We start from the raw sequence: 21,083 nt of genomic DNA on the forward strand, positions 1-21,083 counted from the left end.
CGGTACTTCCTTAGGCCATAAGTGGCATTCTTTACATTATAGTAGATAGTATGCTGCTGTAACCTCAAACTTGCCTGGCACCTGGTAGAACCTAATGCAACCCTTCTTCTTTTGCTCCATCTTAAAATTCTGACTATGCACAATGTGAATGTGATCCCAAGGCAGATGTTTTTTCTCTTCTCCTGCCCTACCCTCTGTTTGTAACATCTTACGTGATCTAGAGATCTTGAATGCTCATCCTTAATTTTGTGTATATTCAGTCAGATTTAGTAACGTTATTGCCTAGCTGTGAATCCTGTCATTTTAAACTATCCTTTATGCTTGATTGTCAGTTTAAAATTATATTAATTGTATTTTGTGCGTGTTATTAATCTACATATGTGTAAGTTAATATATCTTGCTGTTCAAACTCAAAGGCAATTCCTTCTCTTCTCTGCATTGCTGAGACAGTACAACTGAACTATCTCATACAGCAGTTAAGGAATATTTCATGCTTCTTATGCGAAGGCCACAAATGACACCAAAAATCAGAATCACAGCTTATGTATAGCTACAGCTTTGACTTTAATCCCTTTGACTTTTATCTGAAGTGTTGCTACTATAAATAGAATTTAAACTATTGTGAAAGAGTTTCATGCTGTTATAAAATCAGGATTTGATTTGACTTTGTTTAACTACATTAAGGACTTCTTTGTTGCTGGCTTAACACAGACCTTCTATTATTTCCATATTTGTTCTTAGTTAATTTACTTTTACACATGTAGAAATGTTGCTGTGTTAGGCTTTTGATGGCTTTTTTCTTTGATCCACAATCAAGGCAACTTGGAAGATCTATATTCTATTGTACTGTACTATTTTATTATATTTTTTTGCCTTGAGGTTATCTTACTTTTGTTTGTTAAGGCTATCTTTGTACTTTAATAGTGTGGTGGTGAAAGTGTTATCTTTTTTTACAGTATGTGTCTGAAGAGAAATAGCCATCCTTATTTTATAATTATTGATTTTTGGCAGTGTATGGTTCTTTTCTAGATAGTTAATCTAAATAGTGACATATAAGTAACATGTACATTAAATTTCATAAATTGCATGTGCATGCCAAATTCTCACTCAGTCGGAAGGTATATGGATGGTTTCCAAAAAATAATCAATCTTTCCTATTTCCATTTTATGAATTTTTGAAGTGCTTCTATAAATGCAACTCTTTTAAGATCATTGCTCTAGTGATTCATTTTAAGCTGCTGCAGGGAGAGCACCCAGACAATTTTAAGCTTACTGGAGAGCACCCTGATAAGAGAAGAATGAGAGCAAAACAATGATGTTTCATTAAATGGCTAGGCTCATTCTCATCTCCAGGCAGGAGATAGACACCTGAAAAGTAAAGATAACAAACACAACTCCATGGACACTCTATGGGGTCAAACAAACATAAATGGGTTTTGCCCAATATTGCACTACTGCTTTGGTTCTCAATACAGTAACCACAGATATTGTTGAAGTAAGTCCCAAAATCCCCACCCACTGTGGGCAATGGTCAGGAATTCTGGGAGCTGAGGTTCAACAACATTGACAGTCCCTTGGGGTGAGAACATCTGTTAGTAGAAAGTTGACATTATTCCTCTCTATATAATTTATTTTATTTTAGCTTAGTTTTTGTTTATTTGCTTATTGAACTTGTGCCCCATCTTGCTCCCAAATATGGGACTCCAGGCAGGTCAAATTAATATTAAATAAGAGTACAATGAAATCACAGAGCAAAATATTGTTTATTTTTAAAATAATAGAAAAAAAAACTAGAAAACCATATCCCTGTGAAAAGCTTCTCATCTATGATAACAAGCTAGTCAATTGTCCAGAGCCTATATGAATAAAAACAATATTTTTTTTTTTGACAGAAGCACAGCCAGGAGGGGTAGCCTAGCTTCCCTGGAGAAGTGAATTTGAAAGGATAGAGATGGCAATTAAGAACAACCTATGCTCATGTCCCCAGCAAATCTATATCTCAGGCTGCGTCCACACTGCATAAATAATCCAAGTTGACACCACTTTAACTGCCATGCTATGGAATTCTGGGAATTGTAGCTTGTTGCGGCACTAGAGCTCTCTGATGGAGAAGGCTAAATATTGCACAAAACTACAGATTCCAGAATTTCATAGCAATGAAGTTAGAAGTGGCATAACCTGGATTATTTTTGCAGAGTGAATGTAGCATGGTGGTACTGAGAGAATTGCCTAACAAGAAGATATCAAAGACCGGGGAGGCTTGTATGGAATAATATGGCCGTTCGGAGACTGTGCAGTTCTTTAGTTCTTTTACACCACAACTACTCTTCAACCTTCTTAAGCATTCATGTTCATCCACAAGAGGACTTAAGATCTGGCCACAAGTGTGTCTTTTCCCCAAACATGCAATTATTGCAACACCGCATTCTATATGAAGAGGTTGTCATGGTACAGATAAATCTTTGGAGGTTATTAAGGCTCTTTGGAGGTGTTTAAGGCTCCTGCATCCTGTTTAGGATTATTTATCTTGATTTATCTCGATAGTATTTCTAGAATTATTTTTGCACGTCTCAAAGGTGCTACATGATCTCTTTGCATACTTGATGGTCTTTGTTATTGTTATCTTCCTTCAAGACACCTTGAGTTCTTTTCTGGGAGAAAGGTGGGATATACACTGATTAATTAATTAAAACAGATCTGATTTCAATTTATGGAGATTTATGGAGATAAGTAAGGTTTTCTTAACACAATTTATTCAGAGGAGATTTGCCCTTACCTTCTTCAAAGGCTAAAAGAGTGTGACTTGCCCAAGGCTTCCTTATCTGAGACAAGATTCAAACATTTGTCTCCTGTAATCCTCAACCAACATTCAAACCCTTACAGCATTCAGGCTTGTTTTGATGGTCTTCCTTCCTGTAACAGGTAATACAGTATGAAGTTTACAATAAATGATGAAGTGGCGAAGAACTGAGTTGAATGTATGAGGCAAAACCACTATACCTTACTATGTAAAAGCTATTCCTGTTTGAGAACATCTAAGCATAGCTCAGAGCTGTACATTTGTGCATAATACACTGGTTTGCCACACAAAGCCACTTAAAGAGAGTCCTCATTCTTTGGCTTCTGTATCTTATTTCACGTACTACGGATGCTGATTTATCTCCTATGACATTAATCGTCTCATAGCAAGGGATGGAATAACTTGCAGATGCCCTTCCTCTCCTCATTTATGAAGATAAATGTCATAACATGATGGCTGATCTTTGTTGTGACACTAGCCATTATATATTTAAGAAATGTAGCAAAAATACCACTGACAGCTAACAAAAGCATGTGTGTGTGTCTGTAGTGTTCCTGCTGCTCATGCCTCTAGTTCAGAGCCCTGCCATGTCATATTTAGTTTCTGAACACTTTAAGCAAAAGATTTGGTCTGTGTCAGCAAACAAAAATAATTGCCTGGCAATGCAGTGTTACAGTTCTACGACTTAATGACCAACAATTCAACACTGTTATGTCTTCAGGGCAAAAGAAGTAGTGATCAGACCCTCTAGGACACTGTGGAGTGAAGAAAATAGTAGGCTTCTGCTGCCGAGGCTTTTTAGAGGGTAAGGCTTTTGTAGTGACTGGAAACCATGGAGCAGCCTCAACTCAACACATCTGGCTGCAGATGAAACCCACATGTTTGTCACACAAGAGAGGTCCACAGGACGTTAGGAAGCCACAGAAAGCATGCTCAATTTGCATAACTCCCCCTCTTCAAGGACCATGACCTTGTCTATACACACAGTGAAATGATGTGGTAGATTTCTAAGAGAATAGAAAGGACTGCTGTTTTCAGGAGACTGGGGAAGGGGACATAAATAGTTTGAACTTTAACCACTTCTTAATTTTATTTTATTTTTAAAAAAAATCTATGTAAGAAGGAAGTGGTCACATCATAGACAAAGGTTTAGCATGCCCTGTTGTTCCAGCTTTATACCTGAATAGTTGTAACAACAATAACAACAACAAAAGACCAATATGTTTAAATTTCCTATCAGGAATTCCCCAGGTCAGACAAGAGATCTTGCTTTCAGTATGCACAGGGCCCCCAGACAGGGCTGTTTTTGTTGTTTGTTTGTTATTTCACTGTGCATTCTGAATTTTGTGCAAAATGTATCTACAGTGGTCTCTCCACATTCACTGGGGTTAGGGGCACAGAACCCGGTGAAAGTGGAAAAACCACAAATAAAAAAAAAACATTTTCCCCCTGAGACAACACTTATCTAGGAATCTCTAGGTCCTCCAGTGCAACTTTGTGGTCAACATCTGCCAGGAGCTGACTATAGAATCATGCTGGAGGACCTACAAATGCCTAGAAAAATGTTTTCTCTAGGAATCTCGTGGTCCTGCAGCACAAGTTTGTGGTCAGCCTCTGACAGAGTTGTGCTGGAGGATCTAGATTCGTGGAGAGAACATATTAATCAAATCTTTTAATCAAACCGTCTATTATCCTCTCTGTTGTAAGCCACCCGGATTGCCAGTGATTGGGTGGCATATAAATAAATCCTATTGTTATTATTATTATTATTATTATTAAATCTGCAAATAAACCAGCAAAAGTAAAAGCTGCAAATGTGGAGGGCCAACTGTACACAACATTTAAGCTTTTTCTGTGTCAGTTTTTTTATGAGCCTGGTGGCGCAGTGGTTTAATGCTTGTACTGCAGCCACTCACTCAAAACCATAAGGTTGCGAGTTCAATACCAGCAAAAGGGCTCAAGCTCGACTCAGGCATCCTTCCGAGGTTGCTAAAATGAGTACCCAGATTGTTGGGGGCAATTAGCTTACAGTTGTAAACCGCTTAGACACTATTAGTTCAGTATGAAGCGGTATATAAATGAGGCTGTTTAAAGAGAATGGTGACCATGCTGAGTGACTGCAAAGACACAAATAACCCATTCCATGGTATTAATTTTTAATCGTTTTTGCAACAAGGCAACCATTATCACAGTTTCCAATTTTGCAAAACCTCTTCAGACAAACAAAAACACACACATCCTTGCCATTTGGTAGCAAGGAGGTTTTGTTTGTTCATTTTAATACTATCTTATTTTCTGCTTCTACATGAAGATTTTAGCCCCTCATTTGAGATCTTCATATAGTAGATGAATTATTGGTTTAAGATGTAGTTTCAAGAGCATCTGTTTCTGTCATGGGAAGGTGGGTTGCCTGAAGTGCCTTATGATGGTTATGCCCTCTCTTTTAGTGCTGAATTGGAGGTGGCTTGCCTAACATTAGACATTTTGGTTGTGTTGTTTGTGTATAGAAAAATAATGTACTTTGTCTAGTTTGTTTGGGGGCAGCTGCTAATTCAGTTTTGTTACTTTGTCTCTTCTTTTTTCCCCTGCTACTTTATTTAGCCTAGGTTTCTTACATGAATTGCTGAGTAAATTGCTTAATGTGGTTATAATGCTGAGCCACTACTACTGGATATACTTAATTGATGCATTGGGGTGTTTTCATTTTTTGAAATGCTTTTACTGAACATTGAACTGTGAATGGTATGTTGTAGTGCTATTATAATATATTGTGGCTGTTCTGGTGTTACTGTATTCACATGGTCTAGTTTTTGTGAATTGCTTTTAGTGTTTATAATGTATTTGTAGAAAACAGGGCCACTTCTAATCTTAGATGATACATTTCATTTTACACAGTTTTCTTTTCATCCTTCTTCAGCTTTAAAACGGGGGACAAATTCATGCAGAGAACGCTTTTGTAAAGTGTAATGGTAATCACGAGGAAGCTATCAAGAAAGGCTGGCCAAAGAGAGAATGCCATCTTGTTTTATCTTCCTAGAAGGATGCTTGGATCAGGCAAAAGGGATATGGGGAAATAATGATTATAAGTACCCCTACTCCTTGTACCCTGACTGAGGATCCAGAGTCTTCACACACAGCCCAAGCAGCTGCTAGGCCTACACCTTGAAATAACCATCTAGTAGTCATCCCTACCATATGGACTGAAATCAGAAATCTGAATTCACTTCCAGTTTAAAATCAGAAGTCACTTCCAGTTTAATAGAATTGGCAAATGGATCGGCACTGACTCTACAGCTGTAGGCAGTTTCTACTTTTTTCCATTTATGATTCCCAGAGATATTAGCCAATGCAAGGGAAATGAAAAATGAAACACTTTTACATTGGTACCAGGAAGCAAGGAATCATCTTTGTTCTCTTTGTTTCAGTTTACCTTCTCCTGTTATCATACTTAAATTATGCTCTCATATGGACAACAAACAATGACTTGGATATGAGTGTTTCAAATTCCATTCTTCACAGTTCACTAGCAGTACATAGTAGTACTGATTGTAATGCATAACATGCTGTGTTTTGTGAATTAAAATAGACCCGGACTAGAAAAACTATTCTGACAAAAGAATTAATAGCAAGCTTTTATTTAATAACAACTTTATAAAATAAAATGGTATAAAGGGTTCTAAGTTTACATATTTTCCACTCCACAAATATTGAGACTGTTATGTTAAAAAATACATACATGGGAGTAAATTGCCTTGAAGAAAGAGGGGCTTTATCAAGTAAATGGTTAGCATCCAAGTGACTACTTTATTTTATTTTATTGATTGAATTTATATGTTGCTTTTCTCCCAGGATGGTATTCAAGGAATGCCCAGGTCCTAACATTCCTTCATCACCTGAAACTAGTTGCATCGGGTTTGTATGCCCTTTTTTCCCCACCTAGGTCACTGTATTTAAGTTTTTTAATTTATATTTCACTGAATGTTGTTGTTTGTTGTTAACTGCCCTTGAGTCAGCTCCAACTTATGGCAACTCTGTTGATGTAAGATCCACAGCCTCTCTGCTCAGGTCCTGTAGGCCCAGGCCTGTGTCTTCCCTGACTGAGTCTAACCATCTGGTGTGTGGTCTTCCTCTCTTTCTGACGTCTAATTATTAAGTTTTTTCTCATGATGTAGCCAAAGTACGACAGCTTCAATTTGATCATCTTGGCTTCCAGGGAGAGTTCAGGCTTGATCTGTTCTAGGACCCATTGGTTTGTCTTTTTGGCTGTCCATGGTATCCTCAGCACTCTTCTCCAGTACCACAGCTCAAATGGGTGGATTTTCTTCTCGTCCACTGTCTTCACCATCCAGCTCTTTCATCTGTACATAGTGATGGGGACTATAATGGTTTGGATGATATTAACTTTAGTACTCAGTTGCAAATCTTTACTCTTTCAGATCTGTTACCGACTAGAAAAAAGGCAAATATTCCCTTTTGGTCAGGAAATACCAAATGTCCAAACAAGAGTTAGAGGATTAAAACAAGAACATGTTTTTATTGTTGGTTTGCAAAGCAACAAGACTAGACTAGAGTGTGTCTCTCAAATTAGCCTAGCAAAGAAACAACAGCCTACCAACTTCTTTTATATCCATGGGCAAAACCAATGTACTTAATAATAATAATAATATGTTTTATTTATAGACCGCTATTCCGCAATGATCATAGCAGTGTACAGTAAAAATTGCAATACAATACAAGGTGACAGTTAAAGGAGGGAGAAGTCTCGTCCTTCAGGCTGTCCCTGATGTTGCTGGGTCTGCCTGATCGCTCCCTCTGAGGCCAAGATGACAGTTGAAAGAGGGAGGAGCCTCTTCCTTCAGGCAGTCCAAGATGTTGCTGGGTCTGCCTGATCGCTCCCTCTGAGGCCAAGATGACAGTTGAAAGAGGGAGGAGCCTCTTCCTTCAGGCAGTCCCTGATGTTGCTGGGTCTGCCTGATCGCTCCCTCTGAGGCCAAGATGACAGAACTTCATTCCTATATTTAGAGTCCAACATACATTTTATATGTAATAGCAAATAAGGTATAGAAAAAAAGCAGAATACAATACCTCATACATACACAGAAATATCCAACCAGCTGTTCCTCACAGACATAGAATATATGGAATATCCTGTTTCTAACATTTTATACCTTTTTGTTAGACAAAGTCTAGACTCCATTAAAGTTTCCTTAAGTATTAACAATTTAATATTAAGAAATAAATCTCCAATCTTGTATCTTCAGATCTTGTCTAGTTCTTTCATAGTGCCCTTCCCATTCCTAGTCTTCTTATTTCTTGACCTCAACCACCGTTCTGATCAATGTTTGATCAAAAGTATGAGAAATCTAACTACACACTTCCCTCCACATTTGCTGCGATTAGGGGCACTGAATGTGGAAAAACTGCAAATAACAAAATACTATGTTTTTAACTGAGAGAACACCTCTCTAGTAATCTCTCGATCCTCTAGTGCACTTCTGTGGTCAATATCTGCCAGACATTGACCATGCCTAGTGGAGTGTTTTCTCTAGGAATCTCTAGGTCCTTCAGTGTGACTGTTGGTTAAAGTTGACCATAGAGTTGCACTGGAAGACCTAAATATTCCTAGAGAGAACATATTAATAAAATGTGAATAATCAAGTCCGCAAAAGTCAAAGCCACAAATGTGGAGGGACAGGGGTATTTTGATTTTTTCATTGTCTAGGTTGAATATATGTAGACCCTCTGTGGATCTATAGATATTGCTCCTTTTTTTACAAAGGAAAACCGTCAAATATTTTTCATTTTGTGCTAATAAGAAATGACTGAGAATAATTGTTTTTTTACACTGTACAGCTTTCACTAGTGTTTGGGTTGAGAGTGGATAAGGGCCAATAAACTGGGACTCAATCTAGGCAGGATGAAGGTACTTATTATGAGCAGTTTATGCTCTTGGCATCCAATCTGTTTTGGAGTATGTGCATTCCTCCTAAAGCAGAAGAGGGAATACTAGGATCCTCAAAATACTATTGGACAGGAAGTCTCAGTAGCTTTGGTGGCATACTCAGTGGTGAGGAATGCTGAACATTGCAGTCCAGTATTATCTGGAGCGTTCTCACCATTTTCTAAAGGTTTGTAGATCTAATGTGCTCTTAGATCCGTTATTACTAGAGGTGTACGTGGTATTGGTGGTTAAGACTGAGTATCCTTTATTAACTACCGACCTATCTGGACATTTGGATAGCTTGCAGCTATTATGCTGGCAACTTCCTCTTATGAGGCTGCCTTCGAAGTCCAGAAACTTCAAAATATGCAATCAGATTGCTTACTTGAACTCGTTGGTACATTTATACAATGCCAGTACTTTGCCACTTTGTACTGACTGCCAGTATATTTCTAGGCCCAGTTCAAAAGTACTGGTGTTCAGATTCAAAACCATAAATAGTTTGGGACCAGATTTTCTGCAAGGGCTTCTCCTCTCTTAATAGCATCCTCTGGGGTCCTCTTCCAGGAGCCAAATAAAATGAGGCAGGTAGCTTCAGGTGAAAAGGCTTTTTCAGTGATTGCATCCTGTTTGTACAATGCCCTCTGAAGAAAGGGTTGTCCAGTATCTGCCTTATGGTCTTAAGAACTGTTCTAGTGCTTTCGGATCTCTTCTACTTTGCTGTTACTTTTACTTTAGTTTCTTGTGATACAGTTTCTTTATTCTACGTTGCTGATTTTGTCTTCATTTCATTATTATTTATAATAATTATAATCATTATAATAATTATTATGATTGTTCTGGTTGTTATAGACAGAGACATACAGTAAATCGTAATGCAATTGTTACTCTGAACTACAAAAGACTCATTGAGTCAGTGAAACTTACATTCATGTTCATTTTTCAAGTGCCCATTAATTCAGTGGGTCTACTGTAGCTGGATTTCAGCCATATTGCATTGTATACTGCCCAAGGGATCATGTTATTGTGTGATTTAAAAGTGTAGCAAATAAATTATGCAATAGTGTGTTTTGTTTTCCTGATCAAACTGTATGCATGAAAGTTTGGGAAAGTTATGTAGTCCTGATAAAGCATTTCCAGAAACTGTAGTTTATGAATATAACCATTAGCAAATTTACCCAGCATTGCCTGGATTGATATAGGGGTGAAGCAGACAGCCAATAAAGAGCTGCTTCTGGCCTCCTGGCCGGGACCGCAACAACCTCACAACCCACTTTCGAAGAGGGCTGCTGCCATACGTCTCACACCTTACTGCCAGGAGTCAATTTTAATCAACTCCTTTTTAATCTGGTCCTTTGGGCCAGAGTGCAGTCTTGGAGTGGCTTCCAGCCACTTTGGGGGTGTGCGTTGTGTAAATGTCATGCCTCCAAAGTGGCTAAAAGCCACTTTATTTGGCTCATGTGTTTTGGGCCATAGATGGTTTTGCTTATGAGTTGAATAAAAGAAAGGTTCAACTGATAATACCTACAGTCCTTAATATTTGGTGTTTTATCCCAAGTTCCATGCAACATGGATCAGATTTGATGACTGTGTGATCAAGCATTTGGATCTATATAGCATAACAGTCAAGTAGATACTTTGTATTGATTTGCCTCAAGTCAAGATTTTTCTGGGTTTTTAAATTTTATTTTTATACACTGCCCTTTAATTTACTGTATTTTGAGGGAAGTTACTAGTTAAAATATTTAAAACTAGCAATAAAACAATAATAACAAAGAAAAGGTAGCATTTAAATACTCTGAATGGAGTGAAAATGTATGCTGAATGTCTTGTAAGGGAATTGATTTCAACAGAAGGCTAATTTCTGTGTTCCAAAAAGCCCAAAGAAGTATACCACACTTGCTTTCTTAAACTAAAACGGATGCAAAACTATTTTGGATAGGGGGATCTTTCTTCATGCATTGGAACTTGGCTTCCTGGAACAAATCATTGGCTTGAACAAATATCTATGAGGACTGGCAATAATACATGTACAGGGGGAAAGAGCCTTTCCAATATGGCTTTTTCCCCTCCTTATGCAAAAGAATGTTCCAGTTGGAAGTGCTTCGTTTATAAAAGCCGAAACTAGCCTAAAAGCAGTTCCAAATTTGGAATCTGCACTTCCTTCATATTCTAAGTTAGAACTGTAGTGTTTTAACTCTGAGATGCTGCATGGCTATAGCTTGCAAATTATTGTGCACAAATAGGAATAATATTCTGAAGAGTGAAATATACTCCAGTATAATGCAGTAACACTGAATGAACTAACAAAAGAATCTAAGAACACCCATGTTGGATCAGACTAAAAGCCTATCTAGTCCAGCATTCTCTTCACACAGCAGTCAAATACGGGCTGTACAGACTGGCCATTAAGGCCGGCCTGGGGGCAGAATCGGATTGTGGTGTCCACATGGCACACACCGACTCCACTCCCAGGCTGGCATGACACTGTGCGTGGCATCATGGTGCTCTCTACTGGTCATTGCCCTTAATAAAATTCATTAATTCTTCTGGCGCTGCATCTACACAATACAGTGCCCAAGGAGCATGAAAAAGCCATGTGTTGGTGGCGATGGTGCCCTTTCTGGGACACAAAAAGGAGCCCTGGAAAGGCGAGATCGGGGTTGCGGCATGTAGTTTTTACAGCACTGATTCAGCGCTAAAAGGGGCAGTTGCAGGTTGCCCCTTGGGGCAGTCTGTTGAGTCCCCTAGTTTCTTACAGACAGACAGCAATATAGACACAAGTACAATAGCACCTTCCCATTCGTGCTCCCCAGCAATATAGTCATACTGCCTCTATACAGCATCATACTACCTCTGAAACTTTGCAAATAATACAAAGTACAAACTGAACTGGGATTCAGTGCTGGCCCTTTGTCATTATTAGATGTTTTCCTTCAGACATCTATCTGTTTTCCTTGTGTTGATGTCATTTGCCTTCATGTCAACTCCACCTTATTGTGACCCTTTTGCAGGGTGTTCTGGGCAAGATTTATTCAGAGGAGGTTTGCAGAGAGAATGTGCCTTTCCCATGGTCAATGTGTGTCCATGGTGGAATGGGGTTTGAACGCTGGTTTTGTAGACTCCTTGTACAACATTAAGACCACTGAGTGGCATGCATTTACCTTGCAGCAGCAGTTAAACCTGATTGTTTTTGCAAATAGTGTTCTTGTAAGTGAAGAATTCATATGAAAGAGTTGATCTCAAAAATGCAGATAGATGGCTTGTGATATATTGGCCATCTAGTGAGTTGGCTGCCTGGTACAAGGGTTGGGGGCGTCAAGAGAAGTTTAAGTAGTTGGGTGGATAATATTGGGGAGTAACTAGAGATCATGGAAGATGTGATTTCCACTTCTGCATCACCAAAAAGGAAAAAAATAGCATAGATTTGCACACAATTTTCATATGTAAATACACATGCAACTTTAAAAATAATGACTAAATTAATAAATAATTATAATTTCATAAAATGAAGACTGTGACCAGATGACTTGTCTATCTGCTCAGTCTATTGTCCTGGCACTAAATGTTTACAGGCAACTTCAAAGTCTCCACTTCCTCTTTTCCTAAGTCCTTTAAGTTGAAATTGGACTTGAATTGGACAAACCTTCAAATACAGGATATCATCAAATCTAGACCTTTCCACAGTGTAATAGGGCAAACCAGTCTCTCTGTCTATTGGAATTTGTTCTTAAATATTCTTTGGTTTAAAATAGCTTGGAGGTCATTAGGATTGTGCTTACATTCTGTGGATAGGATGTGTTTGCATTTTCTGTCTGGAATCAGTAATCATCCTCCCCATGTCACTTAGGTGAACTTTGGTTTTTCCCCCCTACTTGAATGGCTATAATTGGCTTTTAGAATACCTAATTTTTGAAACATTAAAGTAGAGGAGAGATGGTATTACAGTCACCCCCTGGAACTCGCGGGGATCCCTTCTGGACACCCTCCCATGAGTTCCAAATCTCATATATATTAGGCTTGAATGGGGCAGGTGCATGCGGGGCATTAAGGTTAATGGCAGTGCACTAAGGTTAATGGCGGTCACCCCTCTGCGGATTTTCAAGTCCGCAGATTTTAAGACCGTGGACTTGGAGGGGAGACTGTAATCACAAATGGGGGATAGGGAGACAGAGTAGATTACTTACTTTATGGATAGAGGTGTGGACTGTAACAACCATTTCAACCTTTCTTCAAACATCGCTGTAGTTTTTATCTTCTGCTTAACTTCTCTGTCATGAGTAAGAGGATAAGCTATAGATATTTTATTTGTGCCACCTTTAATGCAGGATGTAAAACAAGTGTTTATCATTTTCAAAGAATACAGTTGTCTGCTGAATTTAAAAATGTCCAGAACCACAAAATACTTGTCGCTTGCTGTGTGGAAGCAGTGTTCCCCCCACTCCACTGACAATAAGTTAGTCTAAAGGGTTGAATGAATAAAAACAATGAATTCAGCATGATAGTTACAAGCCCAGCCCACACTGGAATATCTGAAAAACATAGGCGGGTTATAGACCGCCCATTTTGGGCGGGCTGCACCCACCCCTTCCCCCGGTGTATCGGGGCCTCAGCTGCCAGAACAGCAGCCACTGAGGCCCCAATTTGCCGCTTTTCAGGCTGCAGGGAAGCAGCAAAACGCCGCTTCCCTGCAGCCTGAAAAGGGGTGTCCCTGGGGCTTCAAGCCCCAAGGACACCCCGCGGCGGTGGGCAGAAGGAGAAAGGGGCCGCTTGGCCCCTTTCTCCATTGCTTTGCTGGGCGCAGCCGTCTGAAGGCTGCGCCCAGCGAAGCAAAGAGCCGCTGCAAACCAGGAAGGAGCTCTGAAACGGAGCTCCTTCCTGGTCCGCAGAAAGGGCGCCCTGGCGCGGACCAACGTCACGTCCGCGCCGCCCCGTGTAGTGGCGGCGCGGTCGTGACGTCATGGCGGCCCCCTTGTGGAAGGGGAGCCACCATTTTGTACAGACTCAGTCTGTACTAGGGTTAGGGGGGTGCGGAAGCACCGCACCTTCCTAACCCTAGAACGGACTGAGTCCATACTTTAATGGCGGTTTGTAACCCGCCATAGTTGCGGACATAAAGAGCTGGGTTTTTTCCCTCCTTTTTGCTCAGTCTTCCTAATACAATCAGCATCCTGGAATGTGAGTGCGTCCTGCCCTATTTGTTTCTTACTGTGCTGGTTGCACTGCTGCCTTTTGGGGTTGACTAAAATGTTTGTGTTGTGCATATTACTCTGTCAGCTATGTTTGTGCTGTGTCTTTGTAACGATGATCTTTTGTGTTCATCTTTACGTCTCCCCATTGTTTTCTCCCAGTTGAGAGTAGCTCATTCCCTCCTCCTCTTTCTTCTAAGGTTGAGGTGGTCATGAAGTTGTCTTTCCCTTTCCATCCAACTTGTGCTATAACAGCTGATGCTAGCACTTCCTCTGTAGAATAGGTTGTGATGTCATAGAGAAGGGGACAGGGCTACCCAAATTCTCTCAATTTCAGGGAGGAGCTGCCCAGGTGTGCTGAGGGCCTGTACACGGGAAGAGAAACAGGGAGTCCTCCACAGTGAGTAACCCCACCTTAAAGTATACCCAATATCCCTCTTAGCCTTGTCCAATACAGTATAGCCTCCCCTTTTGAAGTCTATCCAGTTTAAACTCTGGAATATTTCCAGTTCAGTTGAGTTTCTTGCCTTCTTGCCTTAGCCCTCACTTCATCTTCCTCCTTCCTGATTTTATAAAGCTTTGTCGTTTTTAAAAATGTTTACTGAGGTCCTACATCACCTTTAAATAGGTATTGCCCTGTATGCACGAAATATTTGGGATTATGCTTTATCTGACATTGTATTACTTTGGCTGTTCAGCTTGGCTTCTGAAGGTTTTGGTGCAGTTTCATCTGTAGGTTTCACTCATATGATATGAATTGCAATTGTAATGAGATATGTTGAAGTACTAAGTAGAAATATTGCTGAAATGCTAAATAGGACTGATACATTTTGTTTTGAACTGGAAAAAGGGGAACAGGGAGTTTAGACTTCAACTTGAGAATGAAAGAGTAGACTTACATAGCTAAAGAAAATAATATGGTGGAAGCAGTATTATTGTTTGCTTTTAAAAAACCACCAGTATTAAATTGGCAGTTTTGGTTATCTGTGATTTCAGTGGAAGTAAGACTTTATCTTTAGAGTTCGGATCACATTTTATTTTGATCTTCTGTTTTCTAGCCCAGCTGCTATGTGGAATTACCTTAACTATTATAGTGTGTTATAGCACAACATCATTGTAGAGACCGGGCATTGTACATTAGAGGGCAACAGGCATGATGTCTGGCAAATTGTGTGTTGAATCAGTGGTACTTCCTTGAATAGGTTGGAAGCCATCGCTGATGGTAATGGAAGAAATTCCTGACCTAGTTATTTATGTTCACTAATTTTTGGTCCATCACTATTTGTTCCTAGTAGACAGCTGTTCTAATGGCCATTATGGCACTCTGTTGTGGTGCCACAAAATTAATTTAGGACTGTTTGAATATGAGTTCTAAATGAATTGCCCATTTCTCATTCAGATGTGCATTGTTTAACAGTGTGATAATATGCTTAGAGGAAATGTATACTGTCACCATTGCCTTTGCTTTGATTGGTTGTATTCCCAGAATCAAGTAGTGTTAACAGGAAAGAAAAGCATGAGGAAGTATCTGGAAGATACAGTGTAAAGCATTCATTCTAACTAAGCAGAACTGTAGTATATCAACAGGGACTTTTTCATAAAAGGCAAAGGAGTGGAAAACTGAGCTGAACTGGAATGTATATTTCAGTAAAAGTTATAGTGCTTTTCTTTAAAGAAAAATCATGAAATTATTCATATTTTAAAATTTTGAAAGAAACCATGTTGTTTTTGGAAGCCAATCTACTGCAAATGTGTGTGTATTTTCTTTTTAAAAAGAGCTATCAGTGACATAAATGTTCAAGCAGTACCAAATGTTATTCCCCTTATTCCCCATCTCTAAAAAGTTGCTTCTTGCATTTATAACCTTAGATAGGATCCATATTTCTACTTCTCTGCCATGTAAAAATCTTCTTGTACATTTCACCAGTTGAAGTCCATTATTATCTGCTTGGCTTGTTGTAAGCTGCTATTCTTGTTTTGCAGATAGAAAACCCTAGCCTTGACATAGAGCTTTCCACGTTTTACAAAGCATTAGGCAAAGGATATGATGATACTGTTGTTAAAACATCTGCAATAATTATTTTTTACCTTCTTACACATATATTTCTTTTTAGGCACTGGAAAAACATCCCAATTCACCAATGACTGCAAAGCAAATATTGGAAGTAATTCAGAAAGAAGGGCTGAAAGAAACAAGGTCAGTATTGAAAGGGTATTTTGAACTAGTTTGTAAATGGGGAAAATTTTTCATTGCTACAGATGTGCTCTTCATAATGCAGTAATTAAAATATTGGTTGTAACTCTAAATGTCCGACTGATGTTGCATATAGAACTGTATGTTACACATGTAAATCTTTGTTTAGTTCATATTTATATTTAAGGATGGAAAATTTTGAAACTTTCTTCCTCAGCAAGATTACAAGTTTTTCTACACTTTTAAAAAAGTGATTGCTGGGCATTTCAGGTCTGGGGAAAATTTTTAATGAATTTTTTTGTGTGTGTGCGTGTGTAAAATACTTCTTTCCTGAAATTCAATGCAATTGTGCAAAATATGGTGTTTTTTTGTGTGTGTTTTTTATTATACTTTCGCTTCTGAGGAAAGGGTGCTTGAATTTTTACTCTTGTACAAGCAAAAACATCTTGTAGCAGTTGATAATTTTTTCAAAAGGATATTTCAGTTTGTCAAAATACCTTTTCTTATTTAGGAAAGGAAAAATGTAAATATTCCTTAAACACCATTTTAGCATATATAGATATTAATTTTATTTGATAGGAAAAAGAAAGTGCATGTGGTGGAATCCTTAGGTGGGAGTTATCATGTTCTCCTGGAGTTTGTTATACAGTGGAAAGGAGAAGCCAGGTATTGTCAGACATGCACTGTAGACTTTAGGAAAGCTGATTTAGTAAACTTAGGGAAATACTGGGGATTATCCTGTGGTCAGAAATATTAAAAGAGAAGGTTATTCAGGACAGATGGGAATTTCTCAAAAGGGGGATGCTAAAGACACAATTTCAGTCTGTTCCAATGAGGAGTAAAAATGGGAGGTGTGTCAAGAAACCAGGATGGCTGACTAAGGAACTTTCAACTGAGCTAATTTTTTAATGGGAGATGTATAAGGAATGGAAAAGGGGGGAAATCACCAAAGAGGAATTCAATAAAGGTTTTTTTTAAAAAAATTATGTCAATACCAGATGGAAGAAGAAGGAAATGGTAGACTGTGGCTGCTGTGTGGAGAAGATGGCAAAATTACTCAACACGGTCTTTGCCTCAGTCTTCTCACAAAAGGAAAAGGATGCTCAACCTGAGGGAAATGGAGCAGAGGACACAATGGGAGAAATGCAGCACAGAATAAATAAAGAGGTAGTACAGGAATATCTGGTTAATCTAAATGAATTTAAGTCTCTGGGACCAGATGAACAACATCCAAGGATATTAAAAGAACTGGTGAATGTAATCTCAGAGCCATTGGTAATAATCTTTGAGAACTCCTGGAGAACAGGAGAAGTCCCAGCAGACTGGAGGAGGGCAAATGTGTTTCCATTTTCAGAAAGATGGGGAAACAAAGAAGATCCCAACAATTATTGTCCAGTTAGTCAGACATCAATATCAGGAAAGATTCTAGAGCAGATTATTAAACAGAGAGTATGTGAATATTTAGAGGGGAATGCCATAATCACAAAAATCAACATGGGTTTCAGTGAAACAGGTTATACTAGACTAATCTGATCTCTCTCTCTCTCTCTCTCTCTCTCTCTCTCTCTATATATATATATATATATATATATATATAATTACTTACTTACTTACTTACTTACTTACTTACCAGGTTGGTAGATTGAAGGGAATGCTCTCGACATAGCAGATCTTGATTTCAGTAAGGCCTTTGACAAGGTTCCCCATGACATTCTTGCAAACAAGCTAGTCAAATGTGGGTTAGACAAGGCAACTGTTAAATAGATTTGTAATTGGTTGACTGGCTGACCCCAAAGGATGCTCAGCAATCGGTCCTCTTCATCCTGGAGAGAAGTGACCAGTGGGGTGCCATAGGGTTCTGGCCTGGGCCCAGTGCTATTCAACATCTTTATCAACGACTTGGATGAAATAATAGTGAGAATGCTTATCAAATTTGCAGATGACAACAAATTAGGAGGAGTAGCTAATATCCCAGAGGAGAGGATTAAAATTCAAAATTATCTTAATAGATTAGAAAGATGGGCCAAAGCTAACAAAAGAAGAGACAGAGGTTTATGCTATGAGAAATGTAAGGTACTTCACTTAAGTCCCCAAAAAATAATAATGAAATGCATAGATAGAGAGTGGGGGACACCTGGCTTAATGAAACTATGTGTGAAAGGGATCTAGGAGTCCTAGTAGACCACAAGTTGCACATGAGTCAACAGTATGATGCAGCAGCTAAAAAGGCCAATGCGATTCTAGGCTACATCAATAGAAGTGTAGTGTCTAGGTCAAAGGAAGTAATAGTGCTATTCTGCTTTGGTCAGGCACCACCTGGAATACTGTGTCCAGTTCTGGGCACAACAATTCAAAAAGGATGTTGACAAGCTAGAGTGTGTCCAAAGGAGGGCAACTAAAATGGAGAAGGGACTGGAAACCATGCCCTGTGAGGAGAGATTGGGGGAGCTGAGTATGTTTAGCCTGGAGAAGAGAAGCTTAAGAGGTGATATGATAGCCCTGTATTTGAAGGGGTGTCATATTGAGGATGGAGCAAGCTTGATTTCTTCTGCTCCAGAGAATAGGACCCAGAACAATGGATGCAAGCAACAGGAAAAGAGATTCCACCTCAACATTAGGAGGAACTTCTGGTAGTAAGAGCTGTTCAACAGTGGAACACACTCCCTCAGAGAGTAGTGGAGTCTCCTTCTTTGGAGGTCTTTAAGCAGAAACTGGATGGCAATCTGTCAAGTATACCTTGATTGTGAATTCCTGCATGGCAGGGGTTTGGACTGGATGGTTCTTGTGGTCTCTTTCAACTCTATGATTCTATAATTCTATCATTCTAAGTGAGATCAAAAATGACAGTATGGCTGCAAACCTGTGCACACTTACTTGAGAATAAACCTAACTGAAATAAACCTAACTGAAGTAAGTTTTTTTTACTTCTGAGTTGATATACATAGCATTGTAATGTAAGTACCCTTAATCATACCAGAGGTATTGCTTCTTGTAGTGAAAAACAATGAATTTATAAAATAAATTTCTGATATGAAGTCAAAGGTTTTCATGGCCAGCATCCATAGTTTTTTGTGGGTTTTTCAGGCTATGCCTGCTTAGACACTACTCCTCTTTTGCAGACCTCCCCACTCTGAGGCCTGCCACAACAGAACAATATACATGCAAATCACTCCTGCCTACCCAGGTCACACTACACACACACACACACACACACAACTCATTTCCAGGCAAGCATTCTCTGAAGAAGCCAGCCACAGATGCTGGTGAAACGTCGGGAAGAAACTCTTCTAGAACATGGCCACATAGCCCAAAAAACCCACAAAAAACTATAAATTTCTGATACTTCGTCCTGCAATACAGAAAAAAGGGGGGTTTGAAATATACGAAGTAGTGAATAGTCTTCAAAGCCAGCCATATATAAGACTTTTTAAGGCATTATTGATATAGTTAATGACATGACATTATAAATAATTGTTGCAAGTTTTAGAATGAGAAAATGGATCATAAGTTTGTAATTTGTAGGAGGCTCCAGCCACAGCAGTTGATTGAAAGAGCCTTGGAGGCTTTGTCTTGCCCAGGAGAACCTGAAACTGAATTTTTGTGTTGGGCAGGAGAATCTGAACTTCACTCATTGTGGATGGTTCCATCTAGTGGATGGGAATGAATACATTGGTTGGTAATTGGGATAACGTTTGGCAGAAAACAATTGTATCAGCTGGCATGTATCCATCACCCAGTGCAGAAACAGAATAAAGAAAGGTGCCTTATAGGAGTTATATTAGAGGATCATCCAGCTCAGAATGATGACAATTCTCAAGAGTTTTACTCAGGAATCTTTCTTGGCACTCCCCAGACATTTATGGGATTTATTCTGGCTTTTTTTACATTGAGAGCATGTACTCTTCATAAAGCTACACCCTTTGATCAAAAGGTGTGGCTGTTTTTCTCTTCTTTTTAAGATCCTACCTGAGGGCTGAACTTGGAGGATTGCATTCCCATCATCCCTGCTCCTACAAATATATACGCATTCAAAATTCCCTCTAGAGGACATAGACATGCTCACTGTGTTTGGGAGACTTCCTGTGCCCTAAAGGGCATTTTTGTTCATTTGTAACAATACAATACAAAACAACAACAACAACAACAACAAACCAATTTCCCCCTTCAAGAATTGGTTTGACCCCTGCAGGATCTGAGGGGGTTCCAAACATGGTAGAAATGACATCCATTCCCCTAAAGATCATTTTGGGGCACTTTGTGAAAAGCTTCTAATTCCTGGAGGATCTTGGGAGCCACAAAATGACCCTCAGGGGACCCACATGAGGCCACAGGCTGCACTTTGCCCACTCCTACCCAGGCAACAAGACAACAGTGTGGAGTTGGTGGTTGCAGATTTTGAGTAGGATCAAAAGAAGAGACAGAGGTTTATGTTACTCAAATACTGGTGACTGCTCCCTGCTCCCTGTCTTGACAAGTGGATAGTAGGGTTTGTCATATCTAGTTACTTGGAGTTGGAGGAAAGAAAGTAGAACTCTGCAGAAAAGGGGGGGAAAAGCAGTGGCCCATTGTTCACCTCCAGAGAGCAAATCTGTCTGATAGAAAGCAAACTATTTGAAACCCATTTTAAGGATCTTCCTCAAAGGAAAAGCTGGGAGCTGCAGATTTCTTCAACTCTTAGTCCTCCCCTTTTATCCAGAAAAAACTAACAGAATGAGTGTATATATTGCACTTACATGTTCTCTAGTAACATTTCTAAGAAGAAAATAATAGAGTGATAGTCATTCACAGTACATAACTGTGCAATTTACTTGTATACTAGATAGGTGTATGTAATAAACTAAAGAAGTTAGTGCCTGGAGGGAAGTAAGCATTACAAGCAATTGCAATTATGTTATGTAGAAATATAGATTGAAATTTTGCACAAGGAGTTGTAAAAATATAGTGATCATTGATAGATCA

General features: G+C 39.1%; 1 protein-coding gene across 4 annotated transcripts in view; it reads left to right on the forward strand.

The window, feature by feature from the left end:
- ASXL3 (ASXL transcriptional regulator 3) overlaps positions 1–21,083 on the forward strand; it is a 157,228-nt gene that overhangs the window by 11,340 nt on the left and 124,805 nt on the right. For 3 of the 4 annotated variants that reach the window (XR_016280618.1, XM_089517241.1, XM_089517243.1), the window contains exon 2: positions 16,045–16,127. Coding sequence is in view for 3 of the 4 variants with exons in the window: in XM_089517241.1 (XP_089373367.1) it covers positions 16,045–16,127 (83 nt within the window). In the remaining variant the exon portion in view is untranslated. Of the gene's footprint in view, positions 1–14,267; positions 14,331–16,044; positions 16,128–21,083 lie in introns of all 4 variants that reach the window. The other variant, XM_089517242.1, reaches the window with a different exon arrangement.

The sequence above is a fragment of the Sceloporus occidentalis genome, unplaced genomic scaffold, assembly GCF_023333645.1.
Source record: "Sceloporus occidentalis isolate IW3139 unplaced genomic scaffold, rSceOcc1.0.p SCAF_3, whole genome shotgun sequence".
Lineage (NCBI taxonomy): Eukaryota > Metazoa > Chordata > Lepidosauria > Squamata > Phrynosomatidae > Sceloporus > Sceloporus occidentalis.